The following is a 15418-nucleotide window of genomic DNA, read 5'->3' as shown; positions in this document are numbered from 1 at the left end:
CTTCTCCAGGATAATTATGATAACCCTTTTACTGGATCACTGTCTCCTTCTTATCTTTCTTTATTCATCAACACCAAGCATGAGCTCTTAAAAATTAAGTTGTCTCATGTCACCTCTGATTAAACATCCAATTGCTGCCCATTATAATCACAACAAAACCCAAATGCCTCACCTTGATTTGCATGGTCCTGTGTGATCTATTCTGACTACATCATAAATATTTCTTTCCTCAGTTTTCCTCTTTCCCAAACACACAATTCACTTCAAACACACAGCCTTTCTTTCTCTAAAATACCAAATTCTTGACTACCTCACAAGTGTTTGCATGGAAAGATCCTCCTTCAGAACTACTCATACTTGTACCCTCTCATTCTTTTGTCTCAGCAAATAGGTCATCCTTCTCTAAAGGCCTTCTATGATTACAATCACCAATCACTTCTCTTGATTACATTATTTAGTTGTATTTCTTCTTAAAACATATTATTTGTTTGTTTGCTGAATGTCTCCTCCTGCACTAAAATGTAAGCTAAATCAAACCAGTTACATTATCTAACTTGCTCACTTTCCTCATTCTCAACCCCTAGAAGAGTGCCCCATACATATTTGTTCCACTTTGTTGAATGAGTGGATGTATAAATGAAGGACCACCAGCCACATGGATTGCTTCAGGAATCATATAATTTCAGCAGAGAAATAAAAAAAAAAAAAACTGAAAAGAAAAGAAAGTGTCCTGAAAATGTAAGGGAATTCTGGTTATACAGTGGGATATGGGATGCATTTTGTTTTCACATACATTATCGTCCTTGCACTCATGGAAGGTGCAATAGACACAACTGTCTGTTTTTTCAAGTTGGTTGGAATGGTTTTCTGTAAAACTCTTCTGGTGCTTTCACAGGCACCCAGATTAAAGTACACACAAGAGAAAAGACTCATGCCCTTCATAATTTTATGCTTTCCCAGCAATGAAAGCAAGTAGGAAGAGTGGAAAAAGTGCTAAGATTCTGGTTCTTATGCTATTGGAATTAATTCAAAAATAGTTGACAATATCCTTAACAAGTACAAATAGGGAGAAAACATCCTAGTGGAAAAAAAGAGCTATATCCAAGGATGCAGATGCAGAATGTTTAAATTCTAAATTCTATCTATTTTAAATGTTGGCCAGTGTTGGAGTAAATGTTCACATTTCCCTCCAAATAAGATTTGTATGCCACTAGTATTATGAGCCATCAACATTATCTGCATTATGGTGCTGGTGAACTCCTAGTTTTTTTGTTAAAATAATGACAATACAAAGACACAGAAAAAGGGCCTGCATTTTGAGTTAATAATTCTATCTATAAATTTTAGTTACTTTTTTAAAAATAAAATCTCAGGAATATGAATGCCCAGTAGCTACAATCATAGTATTTTCACCTGATGAGGCAAAAATCTCACCCATGAGCTGGCATCATTATCACTGTACTTTCAAGAGCTTAATTATGAGAAAATGTCTTAAAAATTAATAGAGTTGAATAAAGTGGAATATTTTAATAAAGCATACTTTCTATTTTAACATTTTCATACCAATAAAATATACTATTAAAAGCTTTAGGAAATGCACACAAGGTCTTAGATAATCTAAAAACCAATTTTTTTTTAAATTTCTAGAATGCATATTTTAGCAAAAGTCTGAGGTTCCCAATTGCCATACTTATTTGGTGTGTGTGGATTGAAGTTTCAATAAATGCTTTCTGTCAATGCACTCTGTCTTAGCATTTTTGTCCTTCCTCTCCTACACATCCTAATTTCTAAGGAAAACAGATCATTCTAAACCCATTTCTGTTATCAGCCTTATACCCACAGTTTTTCTCTTTCACAAATATCTTAAAATACCCTAGGAACACTCAAAGCAAGCAACCACAGCCAAGTTTCACTTCTTCTCTTCTCCTCATCCCCATTTTTAGCTATCTTTTCTCATTTTAAGAAGAAAGGGCTAAGATGACAAATTGTCATTAAAGAAAAACTCAGCGGTAGAAAAATTCTTAAGGAATTATGTATTCATATTTCTAAAGTTAAGCTGTCTTGGAAGTCTTCAAGAATGTCAATGTAATGTGGAAAAGTTAGGAAGAGATGTCCTATTGATTGTAAGAATAAAACAAGAGACGATCTGTGGTACCTTGATCTTACCTAAAGAAGAAATGTATTCTTTCGACTAAAATGAGGTCGTGTTTCAACAATAGCTGTCTTTGGTCTGAAGGCTAAGCCAGCCAGGACAATGAGGTGCATGCATCTCAGGAAGAGATGTCTGACTGTTAATAAGAATACCTTGTGAGATAAAATGTAATGCTGGCATCTTAGCAAGGCAACACACTCTATCTTCTTCAAGTTTTCTTTTTCTTTTATTTTTTCTCTTAATAAAGTTAGAAGGAATCTCATGTGAAAAGGTATTTTCTCAACTCGTTTTCTATAAAGGATATATAGTTATAATATTATTCACTTGTAAATGGAAACTTTCATCGATGCATGACTATGTCTGAGAAAAATAAGAGTAAACAGTAAGAATGTATTAATTAAAATTACTTTTCATTGTTTCTATAGGTAAAGATACCTTTGACAAGTGTTGCATATTTACAACTATTTTGAAATATTTGAGAAATCTCAAGTGTATATAATATATTGTTCAATGTATATGAGGGGGAGAACCATTAAACAATATAAGTAAAACAATCATTACCAACTTAAGTGTTAGCCTTTTGCACTGGTGGTACTTATAAGAATCTGACCTACTAAAGAAATCAACAACAAATGAATAGGCCCATTTATTTAAACACACCATTGCATCTTTTAACCATAATTGGAAACCTAATTGCAATGAAACTAAGTCAATGTGATTGCATGAGAGTTATTATAGTCACATTTATAAACACACCAAATCCTTTAGTCCATTTTATCATGGCAATGATTTCTACCATATATCCTGTGTTGAGATAAAGCCTTGACTTTGAAATAACATTTAGGAATATATTTTAATATTTAAAAAATATTTTACGAAATGAGAAAATAAATCAGTTAAAAAAGCCAATGATGAAAAATAATAAATTTCTAATTACTTTGAATAAAGTAATTATCTGAGAATGAATGAATTCAGGGCATGTACTACTCATCACATTCTGATAGTGTTGTAGGTTCTTATTGTAACCTGTGATAAAAATATATAATTACTACTAAAAAATATTAAATTCCCGTTATGACAGGAATAAAGACATAGGCACATATGACTTACTTTGCAAAGGATAGAAGATAGATATAATGGATAAGCCTTTCAGGGTAATGTGTTATTACTGATGTTTTTCTATAAAGCTCAACTTTAGACTTTTAATGCAAGATCAGTTGTATTATTTTATCACATCTGACTGGCTTCTACCTAATACTTTGATTCCCATTTAGTTACAAGTCAGTTTCATCAATTAGTCAAGTCAGGAGTCTCAGTCAAAATAATTGGCTTTGAATAGAGATAGCCTAAATCAATAGGATGGAGAGAAAGAGAGAAAGAATATTTTGGCATCACTGAATTCAGAACAAAGCAATAAATAATACATATTTACTAACTTGGCCTTGTAGTTATGCCAGAGGGAAAAAGGGAGGCCACCAAATCATTTATGAGGAGAAAATATAGATCTAAAATTGTGAAGGCAACTTATATAGCAGAAAAACTTCTACTAGAAAAAAATATATATAAATTTTAGAAGTCTAAGCTTACTTGTTCTGATGTGTTACAAAATATTCTGAAGGCTTCATTCCTCTTTCTATATAACATAAAGAGCTCAGATGTACTTGAAGAGATTGACATTTTATCCAATTGAGGGAGTACAAAATAGTGAGAACAGGGATTAAATATTTTGGCAAGCACAATACTTTTCAAAAGCTAATGATGTAAATAGACTCATTGGCACATATTGAAATTAGTCCAAAAGTAACTTTTTGAACTCTAATTTTTAGAGATATGTTCATGGTTTTATAATGAATGTTGAAATAATAGAACGGTTGCCTCCCCCAAAGGAATTAACAAACTCTAAAGATCTCCTTCTAAAACAAAACAACTGGAAAATGCCCCCCAAGGCCTGTACCTCTATTCATCCCTATGCCTCTGTTTAATGGGTTTTCATATAGGTTAAATTTGGGGAGTAACAATCCACAATGGAATGTAACAAAGAGGATAAGAAGTATTCCGACACTTTCCTGTTTGATTGATTAATTTCTGTCCACCCTTGCCCACCAAAAACCAAACAACAAAAACATCTTGTTATTTGTACTCTCTGTGCATCAAGGTAGCTTTTTGCCATTAGTCTTATATTAAATATAGGGACCCAGATTTCTTCTTCTAGGTAGTTTTTGAACTGCCTTGAGTAAACATGATGGTTTCCTGATAGAAGTTTGATCCAGTATATTCTGGTTAACTCATTATTATAAAGGACTCAACCTTTTACTTTACTTTTGTTTAGCATTGCAGCTGCTAAAAACATTGCTTCAAATTATAAGTACAGAGGGTATCATAATTACAGGTATTTCAAAAGCAAAAGCATTTTAACATTTATATCCTCCACTGTCAGATTTTACTACAACAAAATATTTGTTACATGGAATTTTATCATTAGAATATTGCATGTTGAGAGTTGAAACATAATTCTGAAAGTTCTTCCATTTCATATTTTTGTTTTTCAAGGAGGCAATAAGCACAAAGATAGACATATTTTCTGGAATTTAGAAATCAAAATTTCATATAAAAAATCTATCTGATTTTTGGGCTAAGAAGATTTTATATGTATATATGTTATTTATATAGTAAGTGGGTTCCACTTACTGCTAAATTAGTTTAACTAATGATATCATGTTGGTACAATCATGTTTAACTTTTAGCATTAATTCTACTTCCTTTGAATGTATCTATCTAAAGGGAAGACAAGTGTTTCCTTTGTGCAAGAATTGTTTTGACAGACAGCTACAGAAGATAGAGAAATCTTTCAATACTGGTTGGTACTTTTTACAATACAAAATCCCTATTACTAGGAAGGAATTGAAGAAAAGAGAGTGCACATTTTAAGACATAAAAATTAATAGTCTGATCATGAAAAAAAAATGATCATAGTAAAATATAGAATGCAGGGAAGATGTAGAGACCCCTCACCATTACAATCATTGCAGAAGACCAAGTCATGTTCAGTCCAGGTTACCTTAAATAGAGCCTAACTTTATGGTATACTCTAGTCTCTGAACAGAAAATGACAAGGCAAATAGCAAGAAATTAATGTTCTGGATCCAATACACTTGCAAACTAAAAATTTCTGCAGGTCTCTACTGTGAATGACAAGTAGCATTTAGAAAGTGTCATATCACGTTAAGAATATATTTACTATTTCACTCACTCCTCACTCCTTCTAAGAAGATAGACTTCCTTCACTTCCACTTAAAAAAATCACTTCCATCTTAAAACTTCTAGCATTCTTAATATTTGAGTTATCTGCAATATTCTTATGCATCTCCCTATTCTCAGAGGTTTAATTATATCCAACTTTACCTTGATGGAAGTTTCTTTAAATTATTTTTATACTGCAAATATTTCCATAAGATAATTAGTATGGAATGAGAAGAAAATATTTATTTTAAAAATTATTATTTTGTCTAAATATACTTTAATCTCTTCTTTCCCTCATTAGTCTGTTCTCTGCTTTTTACATTATTTTTTGTGTTTAAACACATTGAAATTATTCTTTGTTTTCCCATTGTCTCCCTTCATTCTTATCAGTTTCTAAGTAAGCTTGAGAAGAGAAAGAGAAAGAGAGAGAAGAAGATAAAATCTCAAAGGTTACAGAGAATTCTTCAAAATAAAACTTTAGTTTGTGGAATACATGGGTCATAGTTCATTCTTCCTTGAGGGGAGGAAGAGTAAAATTTTGACGGACACATGATTGCCATTTTTAGACGGTTTTGTGGACATATTCATTTCAGTGATTATAACAGCAAGAACTTTAATTATTTGGAAATATGTTTCCCCTTCTTATCTGACTCAGGAATTTTTTTAAAAGAGACTAGTGTTAGATCTCTCAATCCCCTTTATTTTCAGAAAATTTGACAACTTAAAATACACTTCCTTTTAAGTCTTAATCCCTATCAGGCAATACTTTGATATGATATGACATTGTAATATGACACATTGGTTGATGCTAAGTGAATATGATCTATCCTTCACGTTTTGCTGTTAAGAGTTACAAAGATGTTTCCCTTTTTAGATGTGATGAAATCTAACAAGAACTGACATGTACATTATCTTAACTCTATATCAAAATCAATATAAAGCAAGAAAATAAACAATGTGAAATTAGGACAAGTGGATGTATGTAGGTTGAACACAAGCATATAAGTTAAAGTATTATTCTGTTTAAAAAAAATGTTTGTGTTTATACTCATAAACTTACAAACCAAAGAGCAACAGAGGCAGAGGGTAATCCAAGTATTTCTATCTAATTCATACAGTTTAAGAAGTCACCCATTACCCAGTACATATTTGGAGAACCTGAAAGTGATTTCTCATTTTCTGGAATGAAGCTAGCTCCTGCACTACAAGCACACCTGTGTAATTCACATGCCTATTTTATCCTTCAAGGACAATTGACATAAGCCTTTGCAAAAAGCTACATCTCATTAACCTCTTTCTTGAGTTTATATTCCTATATTGTCTGTTTCAGCATTTCACTGGGGAAAGTTTGTCATAATGCAGCATTGTCTTCTTTTTCAACTTTAAACAGAATTTCTCTCCCTCCCCCCCCACACTTTCTTTACAAATGAGACCCATCTTTTTTACATTTGATAGCTACCTCTGGCAATTTTAACTCCTTTTGAACAGTTTGGAAAGTTGTGTTAAATATACATGATAGTGGCAAAATGTTGGTCTACAACTATTTTTACTTGTGCTATCTGATAATAGTACTTTTGATGCTAACATGGTGATATATGACACTACTTTAGTTCTAGGATAAAAGTAACAAACCTTTTCCATATGTCCTGTTTATGTCTTAGATATCACTATCCCTCATGGAACTAAATCTGTACCAAATTATAATCCTTTTAGCTATTTAGTTATCTAACTCAGGAGAAAATTGAGGGTCTATAGTTTAACTTTTTATGATATATACAATTCTCTTCAGGTTTTGGCTCTAATCGCTGCAGCAACAACTCTCTCATAAACACATCTCAAATCACTGAGGACTTAGCTCTAGATGAGGTCAAATTTGCAGAGATTGGGGACTCAATCAGAAAAAGCCCAATAGCAGGAGTCTGCAGTTCCATTATATTTTGCTAGCTCACAGGGCTGAAAAGCTTCATTCTGTTCATCTGCTCTGGTCCAACTTCAAAGATTCTTCCTAAGAAAGGTTGAGAGCTGATTGTTCCAGATCAAAGACATCATCATTTCAAGTTAGAGCTATGTGCTTCCATTTTATCAGTATAGTTTTCAACCATTCCACACCAACTTCAAGGCAAGTTAAGACAAGTTTAGAAGCTATATAGTTAGGTAGGAATGATATGCTTAAAAGACTATCACTCAGTGAATGTCAGATTTTCCAAAGGAACTTAGTATCAGACTCACTAGTGGTAAAGGAAATGCGTTCAACATTTGTTTATAACGACTATAAACTGGTTGCCAACAGCAGGTTGGATAGAAACACTGCAATTCATTCCCATTTTTTTCTTTTCCATAATGAAGCAATGATTTTTAGTCAGTTCATAATTCACTTCATAGAAACACATCACTAAATTCCCCAATGCAACATTTTGTCTATTTACTTGACACTGGTATCCAGATATCCTTTCTATCTTTCTTCTCTTTTTTTTTTCTAATTAAACATTGACAACAAACCAAAATTACGTGTGTGTGTGTGTGTGTGTGTGTGTGTGTGTGTGTATGAATTATACCCCTGATTTTACTTTAGGGAGTTAACCATTCCAATGCTAGTGGCCCAAGTATTCATCTACCTTTTCTTTTTCTTTTTCCTTTTTTCACCCTTGCAACTGTTGTCAAAGACCATCAAACTTGCACAGGGATTCCTGAGTTTCCAGATCAAAAGTTTACACAATCTAGATTTATTAACATTCCCACCTCCTCTCTCCTCTTCTCCCCATGTACATTCCCATTTCAACTTCTACTACCACTCATCAGCTATTTGGGGAAGAAAAAGAAAAAACGAGAAAACAAAAAAACAAGGGCAAAACGTCAGTAGTGCGTAAGCGAATCCTGGTACCCTGAGCTGTGTCACAGACCTTCAGAATCAAAAAAGTCAAGTTCAAGCAGGTGCCTGCGCCCAGAAGCGCCTGAAAGGCTAAACCTCTCCGCTGATGACATGAATCTTTCCTGAGTCAGCCTCTGGAAGGGGCTACAGAAACGAAAGGAGCTTGAGTCGCTGCTTTCTCCCCTCCACACACCCTGGGTGCAGCAGGTAGGGAAGTTAAACAGGAGCTAAGTTGAGGGAACACACACAACGCGGAGAATCCGGAGCCAGCAAAAGCTCGAAGCTATGAGAGTCAGCGCGCAGGGTAGTCTTGGAAAAGAGAATTCTGATCCCAACATCTGCAGCGCTTGGGTTGCGCGGGCAGAAGCGCGCAGTCCAAGTCCAANCCGGTAAATGGCCAAAGGAAAAAGCTGGGGGTGGGAGGAAGCCGAGGACTCTGGCACCTGGTTCTGAAATCCCCCACTGCACCTCTCACCCCCACGAGGCCAGTGATACAGTAGCCAACCGGTCCCGGGGAGCGGGGCCACAAGGACTTAAGTTTCACACTCACTTATCTACCATCATCGCCCAGCAGGAAAGCTCGAGGAAGAAAGGGGAAACCAGGAGGGAGCTATTTCCTTACCTCGGTCGGCTCCCACGGTCAGCACCTTGTCGATAGGCAATAATCCCGAGAGAGTGAGTAAGGCGAGGAGAAACTCGGACATTGTGGTCTCCCGGTAAGGAAGCCTGCGCTGGAGACTGCTCCGCGGCGCCCTCGGCCAGGCGGCGGCGGCTCGGAGCCCCAAATCGAGCAGCGTCATTTGCAAATGTCACTGGAAATTCTTCAGCTCAATGAGCCCAGCCAGTCCGCCTTCTCCTGCCTGGAGCAGGATGTGAAAGGTGTACGGATGCGCGCGTGTGGGAGGGAGAGAGTGTGTGTGAGCGCGAGCGAGCCGCTCGTGTGTCTTGACTTTTCAATGCAGGGTACGTCTGATCTTACATCACGCAAAGAGGGGCAGTGAGAGATGCCAGCGGATGGGAATTCACTGATTAATCACCGAATCCGCCACACACCCCTCCGTCGTCCACATAAATCACATCTATTACTTAGTAAGAGGCATTTAACACAACAGGAAAATACCACTGCGAACTGAGAACACCACAAATCACAATTATGTCGGTCTCCTTGAAGGGAAAGTAACTCCAAAGCTGGTTCTGTAGGGATTTGGGTCTTTGGCGAAGGGGGAGACGTCTGCATTGGGCTAAGCCACCCAGGCCCGCCTAGGAAGCTCCGCATTTAACAGCCAGCTCAGAAATATCAGCTACAGCGCTGGGATGCTTCTCTCGGCAAAACAGATTTGATCCCTTCTCTTCCAGGAAGCTTCCTTACCGGGAAGGAAGGACAAGCCAAGTAACTGAGCTTCTCTTTAGGGAAATGGTTTCCTCTGCTCCACACACAAATGCGATGTTTCTGAATTGCTCTTTTAAGTTTTATGCTGAGTAGCATCTGGGGACAAAGATGCAAAATTTAGTGACTCAGCAGAAAAAAAAAATCACGAAAACAACCCCCAAAGTCATTACCCCTTGCAAAAGAAGGGAAAGTGAATGTAAAGAGGTCCCTAAGCAGGGAATCAGAGAGCAAAGAATCGGCAGTTTGTTTTGCAGCCTATTTCTCTCTTTAAAAAGGTTCCTCAAACCATTTTAAACATGTTTTAAGTATTTTTATTGTTTTGGGTTTTTTGTTTTTCTTTTTCTTTTTCTACATAGTACAGTTATAGTTTAAAAACTTTACCAAACCATCCAAGGCATGAACATGAATCAGTGAAATAAAAAAAAAAAGTTGTTTTAATAACTACTTGAGGTTAATATAATCATCCAAAACCCCCAAATTTTAGCTAAACATTTAGAGATAGCTAAGAAGTTAGAACTCAGAAATCTTAATAGTTGCAGGCCTATTCTTCCTTGTAACATCCATAATTCTTGGCTAAGAACTAAGGTTGAAAAATGTTTAACGTTTGATATTTTAAAACTTGAAATGGATGTAAGGGAAACTATAAGAACAAAACTAAAGAACAGGATGATTGAAAAGCAAATGAAAGATACCTTAAGAACTTTGTGCAGTTTACTGATAGAAGCAATATAGATGAATGTTAGCACTATGAGCTAGCTGTTCATGAGAGCAAAATATCCAGAAACATATTTCTTCTCTTCTAAAGTTGTTACAAGTGTAGTTTTACCTAGTATTGTTACAGTTTCACAATAAGATATACCATATAGGAAATATATATCCTACTTTACTTTATACTAAAACTTTACAAACTTTGGACTGAGTGGCAGAATTCAAAGAGTATGGGACTAGGGTTGGGGAGGAAGGGTAAATTTAGAATGATACTCAAAGTAACAAACATTTCCTTCTCAAATATCCACACACCTCTGTATTCTATGAAATATTTATTATTTCACTGGGAAAAAGCAGGTAGGTGTCTTTCTGACATGATCTCATTCAGTCAACTAGGAGGCCAGCTATTAGGAAATCTATACTCACTTAAAGTCTTGGCAATAAAATGAAGACTGCTAACAAACCATGCCAAGGACATCCAGATTCTGCTTCTTTTCTACTATTATCACTGATTACTTCCCATCTCAGAAATGCAAGGTAGAAGAAAACAGCCAGGAACAGAACAACCAAAGACTTACCATGTACTCAAGTTCTATGACTGAATATCAGTGACTCATTTGCTTCTGCAATGTATGTACCAGCCCTGGATTCCACTGTCAACTCTTAAAAGGGAAAAGTTATGAAAGATAATCAGAGAAATGAATACACAGCAGATTTTGTATTCTAATGTATATTCTAAATATGTTGTATTCTAAATATGTAGTGCTTCCTAATAATAAAACTACTAAGTAAATTAGGCAGAGTAAAAGCCATATGATCTCTTTTACATCATCTGCTTTACTTTTTAACTGCCCTGAATAGAAGAAAATCAAGGATGCATTGTCCACACATTGCCATCAGAATAATAGAGCAAAACATTTTTTTTTTTTTTTTTAGTGATCACAAATCAAATGGTCATATGTGAATGATACAGGACTCAAAATTGTGGTGTAAAATAGTGGCACTAATTGTGGAAGGTTAATTATTAAGTAAAAGGTTAGTGTACTAATGAAAGGTGATGACTTGCATTTAATATCAATTGTGCATTATTCTTAATTCTATCTACAAAAGAAAATTGGGGACCTATTTTAGGAATGTGAATAGATTTACTAACAAAGACCTAAAGGGTATAAAAACTTCACAGTAATTGGGTAGAAGAGTGGATGCTTAGGCATGTTTCAGTGGCCAAGTGGACATAACATATGCATTTAGATGCATGTCAAGCAGATTTTTAAAAACAGAATTATAATAAGAACATAGTTTCATACCACAAAGCCATAATAGTACATAGTAAACATTTTATCTAGTAATAGGTAAATAATTAAACTTAATAGACATATATTTATCATTTAGTAATAGACATATGGTCTAAAGCTGAAATAAGGCCAATATCAAAATGAAATTGATAAAATTGTCTCACATTAAATCACTTTGTAGCTTTTCATTGAAATTGACCAATTCATCAAAAGAGATAGTCTTTATCAGAATCTTTTAGGCTTATAAAGATATAGACCAAACACGAGTTTTAAAATTAAATAATTCATGTCAGGTTTTGAATAACCATCAAGTTATAATGGAGTATAAATAAAAGGGAAGCATAAGTATAATTTTCTATGAAATACTTTATTCCCCATCATATATGCTTTAGTGAGAAAGAAAATTAATAAGTTATATTATTAGTGAAGAAAGAATAGCAAGAGTTACTCTTCAAACTGTTTGTTTCTATGGCCCATTATAATTTCTTCATTCTAATCAGAGTTATTAACAATGACAAGTTAAATAAATTAATTCATCAAACTATAGAATGTTATGAAATCTTTCATTGAGATAAATTAAACAAAGTAGAACCAATCATTCTTACTTTCCGGTCTAAACCAACACACGAATATTAATTATCAGTCAGTGGTAATCTTATACTTCTCAATTAGAGCCACACTTTGCATACATGTGATCAAACATCAGATTTCATTTCTGCTAACTTGATTATTTACTTTTGCTACTGGGTTTGTTGTTTTTGTTGTTTTGTTGTTTTACCATAGATAGTAATTAGTCATACTCTACATGCCTGGAAGTCATGTTAGGGGGAGGGTGTGTGTCTAAACAAACCAAGCCCAACAATCCATCTCATGAAGTGGTGTGTGTAAAGTAGGGTTGTTCTGAGAGCCAGGTTGCTAGGATTTTCTACAGCTATCATTCCAAGGGCTACTAGACTGCCTACGTTCCCTTTCCACACAGAAAAGTTGCCAGGCAGCTGCAGACACAGGATGAGAAGGAAAAGGAAGGCAGGGGGGTAGGAGTTAAAGAAACATTATTAGTGCTTAAGTTTGAAAGAGAGCTACTCTGGACAAAACCGCTAAGAAAAAAGAACTTTAGATTCATTTTATTTCTCAAACTGCAGCATTTTAATGCATATTTTTAACAGCTTTCATTCAAAAGTTTGATAGCTATACATGTTTGATATATTGCTGTTTCAACTAGGACAAGGGTATTCAGTCAAGATAAATAAGATTTTGGTGCAACTTTAATTCCTACTATTTGAGAAGTATTAGGTAGTATGAATACCTGAGGAGAAAATGAAGCATTATGCAATTACCTAATTAAACCTGGAAAATAAAAATATTTCCAGGCAAAATAAGGTTTTCTCTGTGCATGAACCTCACCTTATCTTTACTGTCATTATCTATAAATACATTAAAATATACATATTGCAGTGAAAAGACAAATGATAGTCAATTATAAGTTTCAGAGGATAAATAATAGAAGTTCTTAATGAGTTGATTGTTTTATTTTTTCTCTGACTCTTGTTTGATAACTTTTGACAGTAGGAAGCGAATAAAGGACTTTTTACTTAGACAACATATTTGGGCAACAATTGATTAATATAAATAATAATAATAATAATAACAACGATATGGACTCAAGAGATAAATCCTGTGTTGCTTTTTATATATGTCTTTAGAAGACACAATCAGTAATAATACAATCCATTTGTGTCTGGAGCAGGGGAATACAGAAATGCCAAAAGCTCATCAAATTCTTATCACTTTAATTGTGTGGAAATAGCTCTGAATTTCAGGTCAGTTGCTGCTTATAACACTTGTTGCTTTCAGTGCTTTTTGACTACATATACCATTGGTCAGGTTGACCTCCAGCTGCTAAAATAGAATTAATGTTTCATGCTGAGAGTTGGTTGTTAGTGGTCCATGGTCAGAATACATTTTGTTTGAATAAGCCTTGAAGTCTTTTTCTACCTGCAAATTATTGATTTCTGTCCTTTTAGCTGTCTTTATGCTCCTTAGTTTTAATTAGAAACTCCTAGATTGTTGCTGCTGGAGGGAACATTCAAATCATTTCTTCCAATTTACTATGTTTTATAGATGAAAAAGTTAAGGACAGGAAAGGTGACTACTCTTATGTCACACATCTTATTAATATCAGAAACTGCCTTTGAATAGTTTCCTGACTCTGTCCTGTTATGTACTGAGCTTTGTTGATATTCCTTTAGATTTTTCCTAGCTCAGAGGAGTGGTAGCCCAGGGACTTTGAATTAATTTATTAACTTAATACTACATATTATGTAACAGTTACTCTACTCAGCACCATGCAAATAACTCTATAGAAAACAGACGTGGCCCTTACACTAAACAGAACTTAAAGGCAAAATCAAACATTGTTTTTCTGCTAATGACTGACTTTCCAGGCTCTTGTGGGAACTATGTTGGCGTGAACCACAGGTATGACACATTATGACACAGGTATGATCCCACTGCTGGGATCATCCACTAAAATCAGGGCTGTACTTTCTGAGTAAACATCTTTACAAATAAAGTTTTATAGAGAGACCCGAGACTTCTGCTAAAATTTGACTCTGAATAAGAAATCACAAAACATATATTCAAATTTATTGAGTGTTGTTACCAGCATTTAGTCAATCAGCATATCATATTTCCTTTGATCTAGAACTCAGCAGCAAATTCAGAAATGTTCAGAATTCAAAACATTTAGAAATGTTATCAGTGATAATACAAATTAATCAAAGCTGGTGGATTCTGTTGTGTTACGGATTCAATAGGATGAGAGGACATAAAGAAGACTGAAGAAAGTCTGGTTCAACTTTAATTAATTTGTTTATTTTTATTATAGCTATTAATTGGGAATCTTTTAAATGTTTCATCCACTCTGTTGAATAATTTCCTACTTTATTTTTTTTTAATTTTTTAATGTTTTAATTTATTTTTGAGAGAGAAAGAGAGAGGCAGCATGAGCAGGGGTGGATCAGAGAGAGNTATATATATATATATATAGTTGTTTTGCAAGGGCTTTCCCTCACAATAGGTACCCAGAGATAATTTGTTTTCCTGCTGACTAATGGCTTTTTACTTCTTCCCTTGATATTATTTACTCTGTCCTATATCTGGTCTTCTCTGGTGCTTCCGACATGGAACACTTTTCTATATCTGATGTACACAGGATAATACAATGACAAGGGTGGAGATTAGGTACAGGCAATGTACAGAGAACTGAGAAGATGAGATACCAGAATTATATTAAATGTACCATATGTATATTTTGATAAAATGAATTGCTGTTAAAATGTAACCAGTACTTTGGAGTGACAGTATCTTTGGCCAAACTTGGGTTTTTTTGTTTGTTTGGGTGGTATTTACTTTAGGGGAGGCATTGTTTTGCTTTGTCTTGTTGAGTATTATAATAAGAGTATTTTTTCTATTCCTTTATTAGAAATCTATCCCTTTTATATTTCTTACGTAGTAAATTTAAAAATAAAAACAAACAATAAAGAGAAGAATAAAATAAAAAAGGAAGAAAGAATAGAAAAAATAAACGTTTCCTCATAGTATTCCTTGCTTAATTACCACCAGGAATGGCTTCAGAGTTTGTCAACAGCTACATTTGGGCATGGTACCTGTCACAGAGTAAGTGCCAAATAGGTGTGTGTGTGGTAAATAGAATACACTTGGTATCGAGTTTTTATCTTTTTTTCCCCAAACTTTGCTTTAAA

At 34.6% G+C, this 15418-nt stretch overlaps 1 protein-coding gene across 1 annotated transcript in view; it reads right to left on the bottom strand.

Moving 5' to 3' along the window:
- LRP1B (LDL receptor related protein 1B) overlaps positions 1–9061 on the bottom strand; it is a 1854983-nt gene extending 1845922 nt beyond the window's left edge. Inside the window, exon 1 of the mRNA XM_077767810.1 lies at positions 8884–9061. Within this exon, the coding sequence (XP_077623936.1) occupies positions 8884–9061 (178 nt within the window). The remainder of the gene's footprint in view (positions 1–8883) is intronic.
- Between the last annotated feature and the right edge of the window lie 6357 nt (positions 9062–15418).

Source organism: Crocuta crocuta, unplaced genomic scaffold (assembly GCF_008692635.1).
Source record: "Crocuta crocuta isolate KB4526 unplaced genomic scaffold, BGI_CrCroc_1.0 scaffold154, whole genome shotgun sequence".
NCBI classification, from domain to species: domain Eukaryota; kingdom Metazoa; phylum Chordata; class Mammalia; order Carnivora; family Hyaenidae; genus Crocuta; species Crocuta crocuta.
Note: the sequence above shows the minus strand (reverse complement) of the source record. Positions and strands in the feature narration are given on the sequence as shown.